This window comes from Aptenodytes patagonicus, chromosome 2, assembly GCF_965638725.1.
Source record: "Aptenodytes patagonicus chromosome 2, bAptPat1.pri.cur, whole genome shotgun sequence".
NCBI lineage: Eukaryota > Metazoa > Chordata > Aves > Sphenisciformes > Spheniscidae > Aptenodytes > Aptenodytes patagonicus.
Window position 1 is genome coordinate 106,967,381 of NC_134950.1, and position 22,003 is coordinate 106,989,383.

Sequence of the window (22,003 nt, forward strand, 5' to 3'; positions counted from 1 at the left end):
GGGGTAGACAAGCAATTTGGAGTCTTTGAATTTAGGAGCAGCACTGGACAGCCTAGGCTCTATGGACTTAATTCTGTGGACATAGCCCTGAAGAAATGTGGACAGTTTGCCAAGCACAAGACTTAGACTTTCACTTGTAAGAGGTGAGTCAGTCATTCAGCAGTAAGGATTCAGAAAGAAAGCTCAGGGGATCATTGTACCCCACAAGTTTGACCCTCTATTGTCCTGAAGCCCCCTTCCATTAAAAGGAGTGAAAACTAACAAAACTTCTCCAGCCTTGTGACAATTTCCCCAGGGTCCTCATGTGTGGAGTTTCTCATCCTCCTTCCCCATTAGTCTTACTTCCTTCTTTGTCTGCTTGTCAGGTTTTTGTCCTAGCTACTCCCAAACCCCAGAAATTACTTTCTTTTCAACAGGCCTCACCTTCCTAGTGAAGGAGGGCATGAGAAACATTTCTTCCACCACCAGAAAGTTCAGCCCCCCTCACAGAAATAACTGTTAATAGCTTGTTTCTTTCCCTCAGCAATATTCTCTGGGACTCCAGCAGCCAGTAGGTGTTGACCTTGCCTGTGATAATTTTCTTTCAAGCAAAAGGATGGGAGATCTGATTTACAAGCTCAGGTTTTTTGGTATCAGTCACTCAGAGAAGGGAAGTGGATTTGACACCATCAGTCAAACACTGGAGGAATGAGACCACCTGGTTGTTTGGTGGGATGTAGTATCAGGTGGACTTTAGAATTTGCATCTTAGGAGCGTTGCCAGAGCAGAGAGTAATGATTTGGCACAGCCATGTGTGGCACCTCTGCTCCAAGAGGGGACTTCTAAGATTAGATCTTGCAGAAACTGTGTTGCACTGCTCAATTTATAAATCTTAGTCTTCAAAGTGCAGACCTAGGCTCATTTATTCTTTGGCCTACATGTGGAGACTGGACCAAGATATGATCTTACAGTTTCACCAGAAAAAGAAGAGAGACCACCTTTTTTTTTTTTTTTCTTTTTTTTTCTCCATAAACCCAGTTATGCAATAGTCAAGAAAAAGCAAAAAGAGCTTAACTAAGAAAAAAAGAAAAAAAAAAAAAGCTTATTTAAACCAAAGTACAAGAAAAGAATTACTCACCATGGACATTAAGAGCTTCTTGGTTTCCAGGGTAAGGAGTGCTCACCTACAGACAAAAAGAGATGTATTAAAAATTATCCACACACATTACCCAATGGAAGCGCATTACTTGGTGTGACTGGAAAGCCTGGAAAATTTGCATACTATCACAGTAAATATTATAACAACACTCTGGGATTATCTCCAGTTTGACAAGGTCTGAGTATTAGCTGATCAGGCTTTTTTCAGGATTGTGCTCTCTTTAACATGCAACATGCTTTCAGCAAGAGGGTAATAACATGCATTTTGGAGGCATCAGCAAATCCTACTCTCAGTCATGCCAGTGAAGCATCAGAAAACTCATTCTCCAAGAACAATTCTGAATTTACATCACTACATTTGAAATCAGGATTTGATTTTTGACTGTAAGATAACAGAATGTGTTTGTAAATTTATCATCAGATCATGGCTATGCCTACCGTCTGATGTTGAACTATGCTCCAGATGCAGCGAGACCACAACTGGGAGGCAGAAGCTATTCTAGTCTATCCTGTTCTGACACCAGCCACCTGTAACAGTGGGCATGCTACTTACCTCTACTGCCTGTCTTCAAAATAGGGACAGTGCAGGAATTAAAATGTGGCACAGTGCTTGGAAATGGACAGATCTTAGTACTAGCTAGTACTATTTATATGAATCTAAGCAAGCGTATGAAAAAAAATTGAAGGTGCTGCATCTGGCTAATCCTGCAGTGTTAGCTCTTAGAAGTCTTACTCACATGGATAGCTCCATTAACTTCAGAAGTTCAGTTCACATGAGGAAAACTTGTGGGGTTCAGTCTGTAGTTCTTTATCGATATTCATTTATGTAGGCATGTACAGCAGACTTCTTATCTACAAACTCGGATAGGTTTAGGAGATTATTCACAAATGTAGGACAAATCTATCCAGCATACTCAGATGCACAAAGAGGTGTTTGTAAGTACAGGTTTCTATTACTTGTGCACATAAAAGTTACTGCTATTATTCACTGATTGTAACCTTCTTGAAAAGTGACTTTTTGTTATTATCTGAAGTTCAGCTAAAATAGGCTTGTATTGTTTGAATCATTCCACAGAGAATCATAGGACAGCTGAAGTTGGAAGGCATCTCTGGAGATTGTCTAGCCCAAAGCAGGATCAACTACATCAGGTTGCTCAGGGCTTTGTCCAGTCAGGTTTCAGAGGCGAGGCTGACTAATCCATATGTGATTATGGACATACGTGATTAACATACAAGAATGTTATACTGTGGGAATGGGAAGATTTAAGGGAGAAATTCAAAGAGGTAAAAAGATGGTGCCTGGAGGTGGTAGGCCAAAACCGTAGAAATGTCGAATTACCATAGAGTAAGGACTATTTATCATTAATTAACAGCAAGATCCATAAGCTGGCATACATCTTTCTTCAGCAGTAAGGGTAGAGTGATGATGAGTATCAATGTATCTAGTATGGTGTAAGTCAAGAGCTGCTTCTCTGAAATGAGTGAAAAAGAACTGGAATGGAAATTGGAGGAGGGGGCACAATACTATTTTGAGCTATACTGTCTAACAGAAAAGTAGAACAGCCACGCTACACACCACACTATTCAGGGGAGAACTGTGGCTCTCAAAGACAGAATCCTTTCCAAGTACATAACCCACGGCTTAACAGTACAATATTGCCCTAGGGAAAGTTCTTCCAGGACTGAACTCTGTTCACAGTTCATTGTAGGATGTAATTTCCATGATTCATTAAACAAAAATTGCATCAGGGTGTTCTGAAAATATAAACTCCACCTCCTTTCTTTTGACACTATGTGTAAAATTGCAGGTCCTTTGAAGGTAGTGGGGGCTTTGTCATTCCCTTTGGAAAGCAGGGGCAGAGCTTCACCTCCTGCCATTCTTGAGATACTAAATGTTTATATGTGAATGGACTGCATTTGAAGGTCAAATAAAGAACATGATCTTTCTTTTCTGATGCACCTTTCATGCCACAATGAAATACATAACAAGTCTTATTTTGGACAGGGAAATTGAAAACGGCTAAAGACATAACAACATGGAGCCAGTATTTATATATACATCTGAAAAATGTGTGTACATGTATGTATAAACATTCAGCTCCCCAAAGCAACTCTTAAACTATGGAAAAACGGGCTTTGAAAGGCATTAAAAGTGTTAGGACAACCAAGTAATCAAAGTGCTTTAAGCAAAAGGTTCTAGTGTTTCTAGTTCTGTTATATATTTTATATATGGCTAATTTTGGGTATCTAAACACTTGAAAATCTGTTATCTTGAAGACTAGGTAAAACACATCTCTGGTGCAAAGCAGAAGGCAGGGGGAGAAAAGCTGCAAAGCTACCGTGGTTACATATATAGCTACTTCGGTTATGTACTGTCATGGCCATGCATTTTGCTAAGAGCAGATTCTGTGTGTGACTTACTGGCATTTTGCAATGAGGTCTGGGAGAGACTGGGAAAACTGTCTATTGAAAACAGGAAGGGAAATTATTTTAATGAACATAGGTGTAATACAGCAGATAACACACCAAGTAGATCTAATAGACGTGACGGGGAAAAGCCTGGAAACAAAAATCAGCACCTCCCAAGCAGAGAGCCCAGCTTGCTGAGCTCTCACAGGTCTGTCAGCAGGTCCCACTCTGTGTGTGGGGCGGCAAAACTCTTACATGACAGTGGCTCTGGTTAAGAGATTTTTTCCTATGCACACAGGCAAGGTCACCCACTGTAAACTGTGTTGCCTGAAACAAGTTTTGATGTTTCCCTTTGCAAACTGTTTCTAGAGCAGAACATTTCTGCTACAGAGATAGACCAGCAACTGATCCCCAGTTGTACTTACTCCTTTGATATAAACTATACGTCCTGGAGGTCCAGGGGGCCCTGGGGGTCCAGGCAAGCCAGGAAGGCCCTGGTAAGAGAAAGTGAAAGGAGGAAGATATTAGATCTTTTCATATGCAATACAACTGAGACTACAGAAGGAAGGCCAAGGGGCTCAGAGGGCCCCATTTAACCAAGAAGTTTTGTGTTAAATGGCTTGAGGGGAGACTGAGCATTCAGTTACAGGGACCAACCCGTCAGGTGAATTTTGATATTTAACCTAAAGCACTCTGTGGAGAACAAAATGGTCTAAGATTGTTGTTTCCAGGGGAAAAAAAAACCACACCCCAAACCGGAAACCCCAAAACAGTAAAAATTGAAACTAAATTAAAGGCAGTGGATCTCTCATCCAAGGAAAATTAGGTATCCGAGACTGGTCTTGGATTCTCAAGACTGCCGAGATTCATATACTTTCAAGTGCCAGTCAGATAACTACATGCTAATTAGCACCTTCAAGGAACCCTGCTAGACTGGAGGCGTGACTGCCCTTTACAAAAAAATATGCCAACTCTTTACTGTGTCATTTAAAAATCTGGCACCACGCCAGGTCCATCTTTCACTCCACATCAATGCAAGCTCCTGTGAGGTGATACATGTCATCTCATCAGTAATTAGAGATCCATTAGATTTTATCTCCCCTGAGCACTCCAGGAAGGACTATTAGAACATGTATCCTGTTTTGTTTGCTTGTTTGCGTTAATCTCCCAGCCTGATGTACTTCATCTAGTTATACTTGCTTTAACAGTTTTTGTTTGGTTAAGGCAGACAATCTAGAAAATGAACCTTGACACTGTTTGAATATATGGAGGAATGGAAAATCTACTTTAATATTTTCTGCTGGTGGCTAGTCATCTTTTCTATCATTTTCTTCCAATTAGAATTTGTCTAATTTGTCTGGTTTCACCTTCCAGCAACTAAATTTCTATTTACACCTTTCTCTAGAGGTGTAAGCAACCTTTAGCACCTGGTCTTTTCTTTCTGTGAAGATACCTAGATACTTACCAATTCTCAGTCTCCCTGTTAGTCGGACAAAGCAGTATCATCATCTCACTTGTATTTATGTCCAGATAGACAATATACTTGTGTTTTGCAGTTTGTGTGCCATGTATATTTTTTTTTCTTTTAAACAAAGTAGAACCATAGGACTCGTACAACAGAATTCATTTACAAAAAGTGCTCTACTGAAATACAGTGAGATTGACTAGATCACCTCTTCTGATGCCTAGCTGTTCCCTAGTTTATGATTTCTATGCTAACACAGTAAAATACCCTTGCCTTTTTTTTTTTTTTTTTTTTTTTTTTAGCATATCTCTGATGCAGATGATTAGCTGCTGTTGTGGTATGGGTACCAATTTTTCTAGCACAGATTGCCCCATGACATCAAAACAGCCACACAAATTACTCTGCTATTGTGAAACTTACTGCTTATGCTCAGCAGTGTTTACTGTTGTGTAGTCCAGTCTTCCTGTTTGCCATGAGACCACTTGTGTGAAGTCTCTTCATAAGAACAGAGTTGCAGCACCAGGACTTTGGTTCATCACTTGTAATTCCGTAATAACAGGTTGTAGGTGGGCATGGATATGCTATCATCTATGCAGTGGTCATTATTCTGGATACGTTTACATGGCAACTAAAGCAGGTAGTAGGTATTAGCAAGTATCTCCTTGTTAGTAGAGTAGATGCCACTTCACTGTAATATGCTCAAGTGCTGTTTGTACCTGTGCTAGACAGCTAAGAGCCTATGGGAGTACCTTCACACCATGAGCAGTCATATTGATGGCCTGGATCAGGAAGTCTTTGATGTATGGAAAGAATTGGCAATCCCAGATCATTTACTATTTGATCCAGCTATGCCAACAGTGAATCACACATACAACTGTTACACTTGGGAGCTGATACAACTATGTGTATCTGCAAGAACTGTCCAGATGGACTCAGAAGTTGACTTTTCAATGATTGTTACCAGATAGGAAAAGTAGCAGAAACATATAATTATTTCTAGATCATTTCAGGTTTTCAATCCTGTCATCATTTTAAAGGAATTCACATAAATCAGATTTGACTTAAGATTTTAACAGGATTTTTTTTCAACTAATTGCAATAGAAAAGAACTTACATTAAACGCTTCGCCTCGATCACCTTTCACACCTCTCAGTCCATTCAGTCCTGGGCGGCCCTGAAATAAATAGAAATAGTGTAGTATGTGTCAGAAGCAAGCTCTTCTATTTTTATTCCACTTGAGAGCATAATACATACTGGCCGTCCTGGGAAACCAAGTTCTCCTTTAGGTCCAGTAGGTCCTATTGGTCCCTGGACAAAAAAAAAAATGTGATTATGGAGAATATATGGAACGTTACCTTTGACATATATTTGATTATTTAGAATAAGAGGCATAGTTTTATATTTGTGATAAAAATCAGTCTATGATTGTCTGCTGAGTGATCTCAGAAGCTGAGGCCTGCATGTAACAGTCAACTCTGGCTTGGAAAAGACTGGTTATCTGAAATGAAGTCTGAATTCTCAGCCATTTGTAGGGTGTGCAAGTCAAAACTGAATCACCATGTATCGAAGGAAAACTAGATGTATCAGTCAGTAGAAAAGTGGCAGTTAGTGGTGTACGCTTTGTGCATTTCCTTTTTGTTTGCTTTGTTTTTCTAATTATTTTTGAATCAGACCCTATGAGGAAATGTCTGTGGATCAGCCTGAGAATTCATATAGTGCCAGGCTTCTACATGCCTCTTGCCAGCCTGGGTACGTAGATTTATGGGGCTGATAGTTGAAACAGAACAGATCCTTCTTTATACAAGAGTGACTGACCCATAAGGCCTCATGAATTGATACAAGTGACTGCAAAAAGAAAGGGCAAGCAGGCTGCCCGGGAAAAGTGGTCCAGGACTATGGATGATCTATGATTGGGCATTTGCAAACATGCAACTTCTAGGCAGCCAGCAAGTGATCAACAAAAAGCAGTAAACCTGAGGATACCACAAACTTTCATCTGCTGTCAGCTTCCTGAAACTCAACAAAACCACAAGGGTCTAGACAATCTCTTCACATATGTATCAACCTTTCTGGTTTCATTTCCTTTTTTTCAGTCTGGTGAAATGCTAAGATACCCCTTCTTGCATTATTGGTTAAATAATCTCTGTCTATAGATCTCATGCAGATACCACTTATAGGTGACAACTGATGTGTTTGATCCCGAGAAATCACAGTACTTTCAGTGTGATTATTGTAACAGACTTTCTATTGCTACCCGCAATATGGTGGTTAACAAAGACCTATGCTGATGGAAGAAAGACATTGGCTATTGCACTGCTTACGACAATTTCAGCACATCACTTTAACGGTAACAAACATTTGTTGGCATTGTGACTGCTACTTCAAAGGATAACTAGCAAACAACCAAAACCAAGAGGAAATCCCCATCTTGCCACTCATTTGCTCTTGATTATTAAGGAAAGCGGAAACTAAGAAGGAAGCAAGCCTGTGGCAGAACTGAGTCTCCTTATTTATAGTACAGTTCTGTTGCCATATTATCTCTCAGTTCAAGGCATAGAGGGAGCACGAGCAAGTGAAGAGCTAGAAAGGTTGCAAGAAATAGCCTGATGTTTATACTTGGATGATTTGCATACTCAGAGTTTTGCATCTCATCTGATCAGCAGAATATTGACATGGGAATACCATCTGGATTCAAATACCAGTCTCTTACCAATCCATTTTATGAATTAAACTATTGCCATATTGATAGACTTTTCAATTAACAACACCTTTTTTTTTTTGAAACTGGCAAGTGTTTGTCCTTGCCTTTATGTAATATCATTTCATTGAAAAGTGATGTGCATTCATGGAAAATTTATCTGATGATGATGAGATGATTTATCTCAGCATCAAGCTGAAATTCATGGATTAATTGTTGTAATTTTTATCATGCCAAGACTGAAGACTGGATTACAGATGAAATTAAGAAATAGTTAATGTGAACATATTGATTCATAAGATCACCATTGTAATCAGAGTTTAAAGCTCACTAATGGCAGCTGAAACTCTTTGAAGATGGTAGGACCTTTATTAAATTTCTATTTCATTTCCTGTTTGAAGGTAATTTCTGCCCATATGATCAAAGCTAATGCCTGTGTCTAAAGCAGGCAATAGATTGCTGGTGGACTCTGGCAGATGTGAAATTCAATATTGTGCCCCCAAGCTTTCAAAATGATTCAACTCACCTTTCCGTGCTACCATATCCAATAATGGGGATTGAAAAAAAAGAAATCCAGAATGTTGTGGGGTATATTTTGCTATTTCACTTTCCGGTATTTGAGCTTTTGAAGAATATGCAAATCTGAGCTTCACTGAGCAATGAAGATGATTAGAAACAGACTTCTTCATTAGTTTAAATAAAGAGAAGTGTCTGGATCTCATGCTTTAACTGGGACTTTAAATAAACATCAACAACGTGAGAGTTGACCATGCTGGAGCCACCTTTACTAGTTCTGCTGTCAAAGTACCAGCCCACTCCTGACAGATGTTAGCAACTCCCTGAGACAGAAGCCAGCAGTCACAGCTAGAAGTAAAAGAAGGAAGTGAGGAGGCCACAGGAGACTGCTCACCAGAAAAGGAAATTTCATTTACAACAGCAGAGAGTCAATTTGGGCAGACTGACACTGTGGTTCTTACTAAGGGCTCCTATTCAGTAATGTGCAGCGTTCTGCTTCCCTGACAGTGAACAGCATAATCGAGCAGGTAGAAGATTCTCGTTTCCCCTGTGGCAGGAGGTTGGATTCAGTCTGTCTCTTCTGCTTTTTCTAATAACAGTACTAACCTCCTGACTATCCCTAGCTCTCATCTGCCAAACCACTACTTCTCTGTAGCTCCTTGGGCTCCAAGCTCCTGTGATCCTCTCTTCTGTCCAGCTGAAGTCTCGAAATGGAGGGGAGCAATGAGTAAGGAATTTTTTTTTAAATTCTGGAGACCTGTGTATGAGTTCATTGTGCCCTAACAGCACAGAGGAACGATCAGAGTTGCCAGCTACCTCAAAGCTGTTCCTGGGCCAGAGTTTTACTTTGTGCAAAGTGGAACAGAACCATCGTAATGAAAACTTTGAGAAGTTATGCCACAGAGACTCTGGCCCAGCACTCTGAGGTCTGTATATTTTTGCTGCACAGGACTCCCACTGACTACAAAGGGATTTTTTCTATGGGACAACACCAAAATGAATCATCCCCATTAGCAGCGATGATCAAACTAGAGTTCTGCACTAAGAAGAGGAACTGGCTGAGCAAAGTCTTGAGACAGGTTCTGTCTGCCAAATTCTCCTGCAGCGTAATCACTCGCACCAGTGCTGGCAAGAACTTCCTCTGAATGGCCTTGTCTGCATGCTGAACTGTATGAAGCATCTCATGGCAGTACAAAAGGAGGTGTAAACACAGAGTTTCGGGCTGATAGGAAAAGGACATGTCCTGAATGGTGCACAGCAACAGGATGAGAGGCAATGAACACAAGATAGAACATGAGAAATTCCAAATAAATATAAGGAAAAAACTTTTTTTTACCCAGAAGGTTGTCAAATACTGGAATGCGCTGCCCAGAGAAGCTGTGGAATCTCTATCCTAAGAGATGTTGAAGACTTGACTGGGCAAGTCCCTGAGCTAAATAGAACTGCTTTGGGCAGTGGTGTGGACATGATCTCTGAAGTTAACTTCCATTCTAAATTATTCTATGATTTTATGTCGAGGTGAAAGGATAGACTCATCTTGCAGTCATACAAGGAGGAGAAAAGGAAGTCCCCTTCTGGTGAGTTAGGGTAGCCCCCTCAAGGTATACTGATACACGGTAATTAAGAAAGCAGTTACTCAGCACACCCAGTTAGCCCCTTTAAAAGACCACAGAAACTAATGGTAAAATCTCCTACACACCTTGGTGCGCAGAAATGACAACACCTACTAACATTCACTTAGGCACAACAGAGACCAGGCTACATCAAAAGCAGAAGCAAAGAAACACTCGATATCCTTGATCTTTGGAATACTAGACAAGAAGAAATTAATTCCTGCTCTAACACAACTGAGTCTGGGCAACTGTTTTTATTTTATAACTAATTTCTTGTGCTTTCATACAACATTCTGTGTCCAATTAAAAATATCAGGCCAAGTACCTGAAAGAAGGCCTCTAAATCCTGATTTTGGTAAATGGTCTGACTCTACTGCCTGATTTGCAGCTTCCTCAGAATCCAAGGCAGTTGCAAATTATTGGCACTGACAGAAATTGAGCCTGATGTAATCAGTTGTTTTAATGCAAATCATAGAAATAGAGAATAATTTAGATTGGAAGGGACCTTTAGAGATCATCTAGTACAACCTCTTGCTCAAAGCAAGACAAACTTCCAGGTTAGGTCATGCCGCTCAGCACCTTGTTCCACAATCCACCATCTTTCTGAGCACCTATTTCTGTGTTTAACCACTTTTACTGTGAATTTTTTTCTTTATATCTAATCGGAATTTCCCTTGCTGGAACTTGCGATCATTGGCACTTGTCTTTTTCCTGTGCACCTCTGAGAAGGACCTGACTTTGTCTGTTCTGCAATTCCCTTTCAGGCAGCGGCAGGGAGCAATTAGAGCTCCTCTCAGCCTTTTATCTTCAGGGCTAAACAAACCTAGTTCACTCAGAGTCATAAGTTATGTAAATTTCTAGCTCTGATGATATTTCACTGTCTGTTTAGATAGTAATGGATACATTTGTGCTACCAGAATTTAAATTCTGAATCAAGTCAGTAGTTTACAGCACCACATATGTAACAACCACATTCTTTTCTGAAGGACACTGATCATCCTGAAGCATGAATACTCCTTATCATCCCTACTCAGAAGGAATGAAAAGCTAAAACAAACCACCTTTACACTTACTATTACCTGTAAAACCAAAGCAAAATAAAAAAAAGAATGCACTCATCTTTGGAAATGTCTTACCATTGGTCCCACTGGTCCCAACACTCCAGCTTCACCCTGTTGAGGACAGACACATAGAGCAATGACAAGGAGAACTCCTGCAGCATCTAGCAGAGGTGGCTGGTAACAAGGCCACCAAACATTCTGGAGGAACACAACACAGTATTAACTCACCTTCTCCCCTTTTCTTCCTAGTAATTCAGTTAAAGATCCATCAGCAGCAATGATGGCACCTGGTTCTCCCTTTTCACCCTGCAATCAAAGTAATTTTATAGTGTTTACAAAGCAGTTCTCAATGAATCAGAAGTCAAAGCAGCATTACTGCTGTTTGAAGCATGACAGATTAATCATGCTGTGATATAAAACATAAAGTGATATCAATGTGAATAGGGTGAAGCTTGATTCTGGGTGAGAAAAGGGCTGATCTTTCTTAAAACATAATAAAGTACACTAAAAACATCCCGCTCCTGTAAATCTCTCTGACATGAATAAGTACTTATTTTTTTAAAAAAATGACCCTCTGCATTCCACTTCTTCAAGGAGTAATTCCATTGAATAACGGCACCACAACCATGAATTATCATTCCCCCGTGCCAGCGCATGGTTCCCACCCTGGATCTTTCAGCTGTAACTTTCCTCCTCCTAGCTCAGGCAGCTTGGTACAATAGCTTTCCTAAGATCTCTGATGGAAGAAATCTGGCTTGAAACTAACAAACAATTGCATTGCTGATTAAAATGACAGTCCAGGTTATGGCACTTCCACTGAGCAGGAAGTGCTATAACTCAGTTCCTCTTGCAGGTTCTTAAATCTTTGGAGTCTTTGGAGTCTCCCTGAGGATACTTTGGATACTCTGGAGTCTCCCTAAGTCTTGGCTTCACTGACTTTATCTTCTGTGAGATTTTATGGACCTGAGGTTGCAACAGAAGCATCTCATGATCCTTAAAAATGCTCCTAGGTGTCTGTGCAGCTTCATTGTGGTTCCCAACTTCATCACTCTTGAGCATAACCTGGTGTTCACACCTCAGAAACAGACTCAGAAATGTCACTATGTCATTGGTGGGTACAAAATATAATGGCTTCAAAGTTTTGAGTTCCTTCCAGTGTGGACAGCAGAAGCCAAAAAAAAAAAAAAACCAAACAAAAAAATCCCACAACACAAACCAAAAACCACCCAACTGGTTTTAAGGTTGAGCTTGATCATTTTATGTACTCCATAAAAGAACAGGAATCTTATGACAAAAGGGGACTGGTATTTTTGGCCTGAGATGTTTCCTTCTGAGCAATGAAGACGCTGTTAATCTACAATCCCATTTCAAACCATAATTAACCATTTCCAAGCCTTCCTATTACTTGTGAGAAAGTGAGGTCAGCTATGTGCAAAAAATAAGCATAAAATGTTTTTATTTTTCTTTTTGTTATCCCCAAGATTGTAATAACTTAAGTGTTCCTCTCCCCTGCTTCCTGCAGGTGGATGAGAAGGGGAAGAAAAACAGAATAGCTACAATATTTACAAAATAGCAGACTTAGTCCTTAGTCACCTCTCAGAAGTGCTACAAAATAAACGCTGTTGTGCAGAAATAAGAGAAAGGATCCTAAGGAGAGAGCTCCCCAAGTCTTATGCTTTCTTTGGGAATGGAAAACTGCAGTCTTCATTCTGTAGGAAAAGCCCTCTGTGCCAAAGGAGGAGGAAAAGATTAATCTTTTTTTATTTGGCCTTTCAGTTAGGATCCCAGGGTGTCAGCACAATCAACTTGCAAGAAGAGGTCACCTCATGTTTAATGTTTATGCAAACTTATTCTGATAAGTGCATACTGCACTGCAGAATTTCAACACTAGGGCAGGAACGTTAGTTCTCAGTATTATTATATCAAGGTATTTTGTTTAGCACTCTTTCAGTTTCCACTTAGTAAATTTTTCACATGAACTTGTTAACATCCCAATCCCTAGTAAGATTAGATGCATTAAACTTTTAATGCCAGTAAGTATTTTTCATCTAACACATTTTGCAGCATGTACTTTTCCCTTACCTGTTGGCCTTTGGGTCCTTGTGATCCAGGCAAACCCGTATCACCCTTCGGTCCCCGAGGGCCCTAAGCAAAAACAAGTATATAAATCCATGGTGAGATCTGCTAAGAATATGGAGCTAGGCCATTTTACTAAATGTAATTTTAAATAACTGGAAAACTTGTTGAATCACTCTGATTGCAATCTAAGAACTCTTACAAGACTAAATTACTGTCTGAATCAAAGTATTCCCTAAAACAAATATCATACAGGGAGAATCTGTTAAAAAGAACAAAACAAAAAACCCCTGATGTTTATCACAGTGTAGCTGATGCACACATTCACAAAGAGAAATATGCAAACATTAATAAGAGTGGAAATTCAGCCTAAAATTCTCTATTTCCTCCCTACTCTATTCTCTCTCCCTCCACGATCATTCAGCCAGACTGATTTTCAACAGAATTCCTGAAGCTCTATTTTTAACAGTACTTTAAAAAAATATTTTTATCTGAAATAGAGATTATATATTTGAAAATGAGATAATTTCTGTATCTGTTCTGTGGTGAAAGCATTCCGCTCAGATCACATTTTGTTTTACAATCTTCCATTATAAGTGCATTCAGAAGCATTTTTTTTACCCACCAAGAACTAAATTCAAGTCTACATGATTTCTGCATTAGTGAAGAGATAAAGAAAAGACCTGAGGTAAGAACAAGAATGGTATTTTCATGTCTGTAGAAATTATGTAAATGACAGAGAGACTAAGAATTCATTATATCACTTTCTAAAAGTTATCAGCTCTTTTTCATATGAGAAGTATTTCTAAGGAGTTTTCCACCCCTTTCTTTGGCTTCCTGTGCAGTCCACAATACCCAGGACTTAGTAAACAATCTTCTGTAGAATTTTGGGCAATTTGCCAGCATTTTGTCAACATCATTTGTCAGCTTTCCCAGTTTTCTCCTTAGTTATTCTCAGGCAATAGACAAAGGATCCTGAGACCATATGCACGCATCTGAACTGTAAAACAATCATAACAAGGGAAAATAATTCTATCACATTATATAGAATATAAATATAATAGCATAAACAATACTATATGAAGTCACAAGCCAGATAATGTTTATACAGTGTGGTAGTCTGAGCACAATAGGTAAGTAGCATAGTATAAGGCACCTTTTGATACTATGGCTGTGCAGTGCTTCCATGGTGGCACTGGTATGTTATTACAAAAAATAATAAAAGCTTCCTAAAGAATAAAATAAAAAGGGTACACCTCGTAGGGCTTTACTGTACTCTGTAGTGGTGACAAAAACAGCCTAAAGAATAATACAATTACATATATGAATGAAGATAACTTTTAGAAGTCCATTTGTTCCATTTGTTTGTCCTAAATGGCATAGGTCTTTTCCTTAGGTTGTAATTTTTCATCAGTGTCAATTACATTTAGATTTAAACTACAGAACTGATTCTGAGATAAGCAGAAATACAAGATGTGCGTATCACAGCATACTTCACTTCCGGCAGAGTTAATTCCTACCATAGCTGTTGATTCCATAAAGACCTACAGTCTCCCATATGAAAATTTATTAAACTTTGTGTAAATTCTCTACAATATAATTTTTAAAAATATTAAACTATATCAAAAAACACTTATTTAAATCCAAGGAACATAATACTTACAGGAAATCCTGGTAGACCTGGCTTGCCATCTGGCCCCTGCAAAATGCAAAAAACCCACCTGCTTACAAACACATATTACAGACTTGCAAGACAGAGTATGCATTTTCCATGTATTGCATAATTTGTGAATATTAGCTGATCTGAAACTGGATTAAGAACTTCATTCAGCCAGTGGTAAAGTTGCGAACACTCCACCATACCCTATGCTTCTAAATTTTTCTGGGACATTAGCATTTACTTTCCAAAACTGAAAGGACAGAGATCCAGGAAAGGCTGAAGAAAGGTGACATTTTCCACATATGAAAGGCATGCAACCATAATTCAGCCTCCTTTGAATCTTTTCCAGATTCCAGCACAGAGATCACAGTAGCCCTCCCACCTTTGCCATTTTGCTCCTGGTTGTCTGTGGATAGAAAATTAAGTGTGTAATAGGCTGTGAATAGAAACATGGATTTGGATTTGCACTGGGCATATTTCAGATTGCTCCACTGTGATATCTGCAGAGAGACACTTTAGTTCTAGTTCAGATCACCTGGATGCGTATTACCCAAGCCACTACGAGGCTGCACCTCTTTCCTGCCTAGGGTGAGCTCAGAGACCGACGTTCAAAGACCTTTCCAATTGCAACTGTGCTTCGAGCTACAGGACCTACTTCTTTCTGTTGGGACTGTAACTCTAACAACTACTACAAACCAATGGATTTCTGCTGGGCTCATGAGCCCACTCATCGATGTTATTTTGAGAACCTGTCACCTAAGGCTTGAACGGCAACTACCTGCAGTAACAGAGCTCACACAAGAGGGCCCATCCTATCCTGGTATCCTATTATGTCCAGGGATTAGGAGAATCAGGTCTTTAGGAAACACATCAAAATACTCTTCCATGAAAGCTGTTTTACCATAAGCACAGCTGGATGCAGCCACAATAATATGATGTCGTCCTACCATGTGACAAGTGGAAAAGAGGCATGTTAGGCTAACAGATAAAGGTTAAAAGCTGTTATTGGAGCTAATGCCCTTCTTCCCAGTTCACTGACAGATTTAGTAAATATTTGTTTTGGGACAGTTGTATTAATAAGATACGTGTTTTTTTTCAAACTATGGCTATGTAGAGTGAAATTCTGTTATCAGGTACACACATTCTGGTCTTCCTTGTTGCATCAGGGATTGAATGTGAGGGAGAGAACTGTGCTCACAAACAAGAAAACAGAAAAACTAAAATACACAAACAACAGTCCACAAATGAAACTAGCTGTGAAGTAAGATGCTTCGTTTGCGGCGATTAAAATTTTGCAAAGTGCAATATATTGTAGACTTTCAAGCAAGTTTGAATAGACTCCACAGCCTGGAAAAGGTAGATTTCTCTTTGGATCCAGTCCTAGGAATTTGAAATCATTACCAAGAAGCATTCAGAATTTCAAATATTTGACTGAATTATTTTGCAGCTATACTCCTAGCTGCAAAATAGAACCTGAAATTTCACATCTGTTGTTCTCTCATGAAATTTCCAGCTTTTCATCCACAGCTGTAATTGTTGTGAGACTAAACTCATACACAGGAGCCTAGCATTCCTAGTTGCAGTCTCAAGCAGAACTGAGCAAAATACTTTATCCCAACATTTTATGACTTGAAAAACAAGAATAGGAAAAAAAAGGAAGAAATGCTATGCAAATCTTGGTCCCTATTTTTGCATCAGTTCCACATTTCTGTCATTCTGAGCATATAGTTCAGAGTCAGAGCTAAGCCAATTCCTTTCTTTCATACAAAAGTGTAAAAGCAATTCATTCACACAGAATTCAGTTCTGCCCTGAAGTACTTCCACAGAGCTTAGTGCTGAAATTAGCAGGAACACAATTCTAAAGCATAGGAAACTCAGGTCTAGCTGATACTTAAAAGGAGACACTGAAGATAAAGCAAATCTGAAGATTTAATAAAGCAGCATATACTCACTGGAGGCCCAAGCAGTCCTTTAATTCCAGTAAAGTTAAAAATTCCATCTGTATCATTGAGTAGTAGCTAAAAAAGTGGTTAAGGAACAAGTTATTTCAAATACCAAATTGATTATCTAGGGCATACATACATTTTTAGAAATGTATAGACAGTTAAAGCATCCCTTTATAATTATGGGGAGAAAAACACAAATAAGGCCACAGAAAAGGCCCTCTACTTCTAATTTTTGTTATACATCTGGAATAACAAAACCTAGCATTTGTTTTACACTTCTTATGTAAGGATCTCAGAATTCTTTCAAAACTTTAATTAACTGATTCTCATTTTTAATTTGAAAACTATGACACCAAATGTTGCAGCCTGAAGTCATTTCTTCTCAGTAAGATAAAGGTCAAAATGAAGGTTTTATACTCCAGTATGTCACTGGCATTCTAAGATGGTGAATCTGTCTGACCACACTCATCCTGCTGTAGAGCTGAAATTATAATTCTGGACATGTCTGCATCACACCATGCAGTGCCATGCAGTGATTCCTAAGTCAGCTCTGATCATGCTGCTGTGTCTGCAATCAGTGAAACTAGCTTGGATCCCCAAACAGTATAGTCACTTGGATGTGGAGCAGCACCTAAGCTAATCAGCTCCAAGTCTCAAGAAGCCTGAGCAGAGCAGTATAAGAGCAATGCTGTTACACTGCTTCCTGTCCTGGAATTAGTGAGCTCAGCATTAGCTCAGGCATTTCTGCATAATTTGATCACAGAATCAGAATAATGAAGGTGGACAGGAACCTTTGGACATAATGTGGTCCAACCCCTTCCTCAACGCAGGTCTAATTGGATCAGGTTGCTCAGGGACTTGTCCAGTTAAGTCTTGAACACCTCTAAGGATGGAAATGCCACAATTGTTCTGGGCAACTGGTTCCAGTATTTGAGCATCATCAGGGTGAAAAGTTTATGCTTATATCTAATTGGAATTTCCCATGTTCCAACTTGTGTCTGTTACATCTTATAATATTGCCATACACCTCCAAGAAGAGGGTGCCTCCACCTTCTCTGTATCCTCTGATTAGTTGTAGTTCTAGACCTCAGCAAAGTCTCTCCTCAGCCTTCCTTCCTCCGGGCTGAGCAGACCCAGTTCTCTCAGTGCTCTGGTCCCCTGACCATCTTGGCAGCCCTGCACAGGGCTTGCTCCATTATGTCAATATCTTTCTTGGACTGGGGATCTCACAGCTGGACATGGTACTCCAGAAGTAGTCTCATGAATGCCAATCACAACTCTCTCTATCAGTTAAGCCAATTTTTCACCTGTTTTATCATCTGCTTATCCACTTCATAGGTCATCAGTTTGGTGATAGCAAAACTATGGGAGACTGCATCAGAAGCCTTCCTAAAGTCAGGGTGTGCAACAGTGCCCATCCCTTGTCCACAGACAAGCAATCATTTTGGTCAGGAATGAATTGCCATTAGTAAATCCACGTTGGCTGCTCCCAATCAGATTCTTGTCCTGATGTTATGATTAGGCTTTCATTTTGGTTTCAGATAGCTATCCTTCTGGTTTAAATAGGTGTTCCCAATACTATATCATATGGTCATACATTACAATTCAGGACAGACAATATGTAAGTGCTTGCTCTACATAAATGTTGTAGGTGAAAAGAAGTCCTTACTCAGTTTTTTTCATTTGTTTCATTTCTTTCACTCCAACAATCCCATTTATTGTGTGACAGTTGAGCCTTGTTTTGGATTTAGAAATATGTACTGAATCTCCTTAGAGGCTTGAACTAGTCCACTTGTTTAGCAGGCAAGCCATGCCATCCATTTCAATATAAGGCTCTGTGTGCAGCAGTATATTCCCATTCAATGTAATGAAAATTTTCTGAATTTCACAAGGCTGGGGCAGGGCATGGCTTCAGGTGCCAGGGATTCACTTAGCACATGAATAAGCATGTTGTCACTGAGGTATTGTGAAATCTGAATGCCTTTTCTGCTTGTAACCATGTGCAGATTGATGCTATCAGATCACAATCTTTTGCAACATTTGTTATGAATACAGTATATGGGAACTAAGTTTGAAGCTACTCCTGCTTTGAATAGGAGGTTTGACCACATGGCCTCCAGAGATCACTTCCAATTATCTTATGAGTCTCTGAATACTATTTTTCTAATCTGGGATGTGAAGGAGGACACAAAAGATGACAGACCTGCTTGGTCACATCACATATCCTATCCTATCCTATCCTATCCTATCCTATCCCATCTGAGCATGGCAGTGTGTGGTCAACTTTCTGTACTTTGAGGTCATGTTGGCATCATGATTCATGCAGCTAAAGCCTGTTACTTTTACTGGGTGCTGCTACCTGCTCCCTGTCCTCACGTTCTACAAAAACCACTGGGAAATTGTCAAATAAAAAGACAGTTTAAGTCCTGCAGGCAGCACTCCACCTCCCAGCCTGCATGAGCTCTCTGCTACATTGCTCCAGGGGTAGCATGATGCCGTTGGTCCCACTGTATTCCCCACTCTATATGGCCCAGAAAGGGAACAGGACATGGGCTGTTACTTTAATGACAGTAATAAAAGAGTCCTGCTGCTGCAATTGTTCTGCTTTATCTACAGCTGGTGGCAGAAATCCAGGAGCCCTGGGTTTACACTGTCTTTTCATTGTGGAATTCATTCTTTTTGGGCTCAGTCCAAACTGTATTGAAGTCAATGGAAAGAATCCCAAAGGCTTTGCTGAGCTTGGGATCATATTTTATAAATAGAGTTTAGCTGCAAATGGAAATTGTGGCTGGAAGTCAGAAAACTGTACACAGTGCTGAAGAAGATATGAAAATAGAGGGTACAAGGATGATGATCAGAGAAAAAGGTTACACTCTTCACAACCTGCTCCAGGTATATAATTATTTATCTTCCTTTTGGATGTGCAAGCAGCTTTAATAGCAACAATCCAGCAATGTAACTTTTCAGCACATCAAATCAGTTCAGAAAGTGCTGATTACAAAGTAAGGACAATGTTGTTTTTCATATTTTCTTCACTGTTATGAAGAGAAAGAAACAAGCGTGATTGTCTGGGTTGGGTTCTAAGTAAACCTTCAGCTTTGGACCCAAATGGCATGAATATGCCCTTATTAGAATTACAGAAAGAACATAAGAAACACAAAATCTTTTGACATTTGCTTTACACTCCCAACGTTAACCTTTCTCCAGGCCTTTCATTCAGTTTTTGTACCTAAACTATGGAAGAATAATGGCAGCAATAGATAATTGTTTAAAAGTTTTAAATTTAAATCCAATGAAATTTTTCTATTCAAAATTATTTCTGTACTGTATCCAACTAAATTGGAGTGATAAAATCATAGCAACGATTAATATGTTTACTGTTTATCATGATTCCATGCATGAAAATGCACTGAGTATCAGAGATTATGCTCCAAAAGAGTGAGATAGCCAATATAGGATGAGGAATATTGATTTTAGTATTTTGGAATATCAAACAGCAGCAAACTAAGGGACATCATTGTTTTTTAAACAGGACAGTTCAGAGCAGACTTCCTGATCGACAGCAGGAGGCAACAGAGGAGGCAGAAAGGACTGCAAGCCTCTGAGACCCATGGTGTTGGTAGGTACTGCAGAAGCCTGGAAACAGGTAGGTTCCACTGCAGACTCAGTTTTATCTTACCATGTCTTTTCACAGTGTTAGAAGTGGCTTCTGAAGGAATCAAATCCCCTAAGTTCACATAGGGACCAGGTTAAATGAGGAGGAAACCAAGGTCCGCTTTTCGGTGCAGTTCAATCAATGTGCTATTGGCAAGATACTGGTGAGGCCTGGTCCTGAGCCACAGCTGTCCACGTCAGATCTAGTATTTCAACAATACTGAAACTGCACCATCTCTTTAATTTGTTTTATTTTAATCAAGCAGCATAAAATCTGTTTAGTTGTAGCCACACAGCCCTTCGTAAGAAAATTTCCTTCCAACTCAGATAGATCAGTCCATTGGACTTCCGTAGCTGAAGAAGTATTGTTGTCTTTGGCTACACAATGGTTAAATGAGTGAACTAATAGACCCTGACTCCGGGAGTGATCTCTCTAACTGCCCTGTGGTTCACTTAGATCACTTAATTGATCTCTGCTGCTCTACCCAATATCCACATTACAACTGGTACTGGTATTTATCTTAGTTCTGTAATTCCAACTGCAACTGATAGGTCTACTTGCAGTAGTTCTTTCCATATCTGAAGCTCACTACAGATGAGTTCTTGTACAAACATTTGTGAGGTAGGTAGAACTCAATGTCATACATAGTGACATATGCTTAGACACACGCACATTTAATTAACTATCAAAATCCAGCATACCAATTCCTCAGAGAAATCATCTGATTAACGATATAGAGGATTTGAAGCATATGAGGATAGATGGCTCTTGCTGTATTCCCCCAGAATACCTGTTTGCTACAAATGTACATAAAGCCACGTATATTATGCACCCTACTTTGTAAGAGAGCTTACTTCTTAAGCTCCAAGGTATTTAGAGAAGGAAACGGGTTTCTGTACAGGCTTGTAATACACCTACTACAATACAGCTTCTACCAGGCTCTATACATTTCTATAATGCATGGTGAAGATAGTTCATACAGAAGTTCTGGACAATTCAGAGGATGCACATTAGGTTTCTTCAGACATAGCTACACATTAGATAGACGTGTGGACTGTGACTGTCACAACGTGTAGGGAGCCATGCAGCCTCCAGCAAACTAGTGTCATTATTTTGCTGTCAGCTCCAATAATCTTTTTACATTTCTTATACATGCTGTCCTCCCTCTGAGGCTCTCACAATGTTTTTTCAAGTATTAATGAGCTAAGAAGCAACACATTCAGGTTCATTATTACTGCAAACAGAGCTGTTCAGTCACTGATAAGAGTTAAGGCCCCACAGTGACACTGTGGCAGGGCTGTGAGAAAGAACATGAATTTTACATCAGCATTTCTGTCACAGCTATTGAGGAATTTCTCAGAAACTCCAAAAGAAACATCATAAAGTGTAGAGCTGGTGAGAGTCCCACTTTGAGCAGGACTTTGAACTAGATGATCTTCAGACACCCCTTCCAACCAACATTTCTGTGAATCTATAATCTGCTCATCCAAGATCTTAGGACGATCTTGGATCCTAAGATTCCGGGTGGATACCCAGTAAATTCAGTAAAAAACCCCAACTCTTTTGGGACTGGTTATGTAGGCTATGGGATGCCAATTTATGCTATATTTGCTATCAGTAGCAGAATCCTAAGTGAAAGTCTAGTTGTTTCAGTCAACAAAAAATGTTATGTGTAGCTCAGCTTTGTGATAATGGTGCCCAGCTCACCCTAACACAGATTTCTCACCTGGGCATCTTCCCTTCTTGCAATCACAAATCACTTCCTTC

General features: G+C 39.6%; 1 protein-coding gene across 5 annotated transcripts in view; it reads right to left on the bottom strand.

The window, feature by feature from the left end:
- COL15A1 (collagen type XV alpha 1 chain) overlaps positions 1–22,003 on the bottom strand; it is a 160,331-nt gene that overhangs the window by 23,107 nt on the left and 115,221 nt on the right. For all 5 annotated transcript variants that reach the window (XM_076330685.1, XM_076330686.1, XM_076330684.1 and 2 more), the window contains 10 exons: positions 16,588–16,653; positions 14,639–14,674; positions 12,982–13,044; positions 11,128–11,205; positions 10,975–11,010; positions 6,266–6,319; positions 6,126–6,185; positions 3,972–4,040; positions 3,559–3,600; positions 1,118–1,163 (listed from right to left, as the gene is read on the bottom strand). In XM_076330685.1, the coding sequence (XP_076186800.1) occupies positions 1,118–1,163; positions 3,559–3,600; positions 3,972–4,040; positions 6,126–6,185; positions 6,266–6,319; positions 10,975–11,010; positions 11,128–11,205; positions 12,982–13,044; positions 14,639–14,674; positions 16,588–16,653 (550 nt within the window). The remainder of the gene's footprint in view (positions 1–1,117; positions 1,164–3,558; positions 3,601–3,971; positions 4,041–6,125; positions 6,186–6,265; positions 6,320–10,974; positions 11,011–11,127; positions 11,206–12,981; positions 13,045–14,638; positions 14,675–16,587; positions 16,654–22,003) is intronic.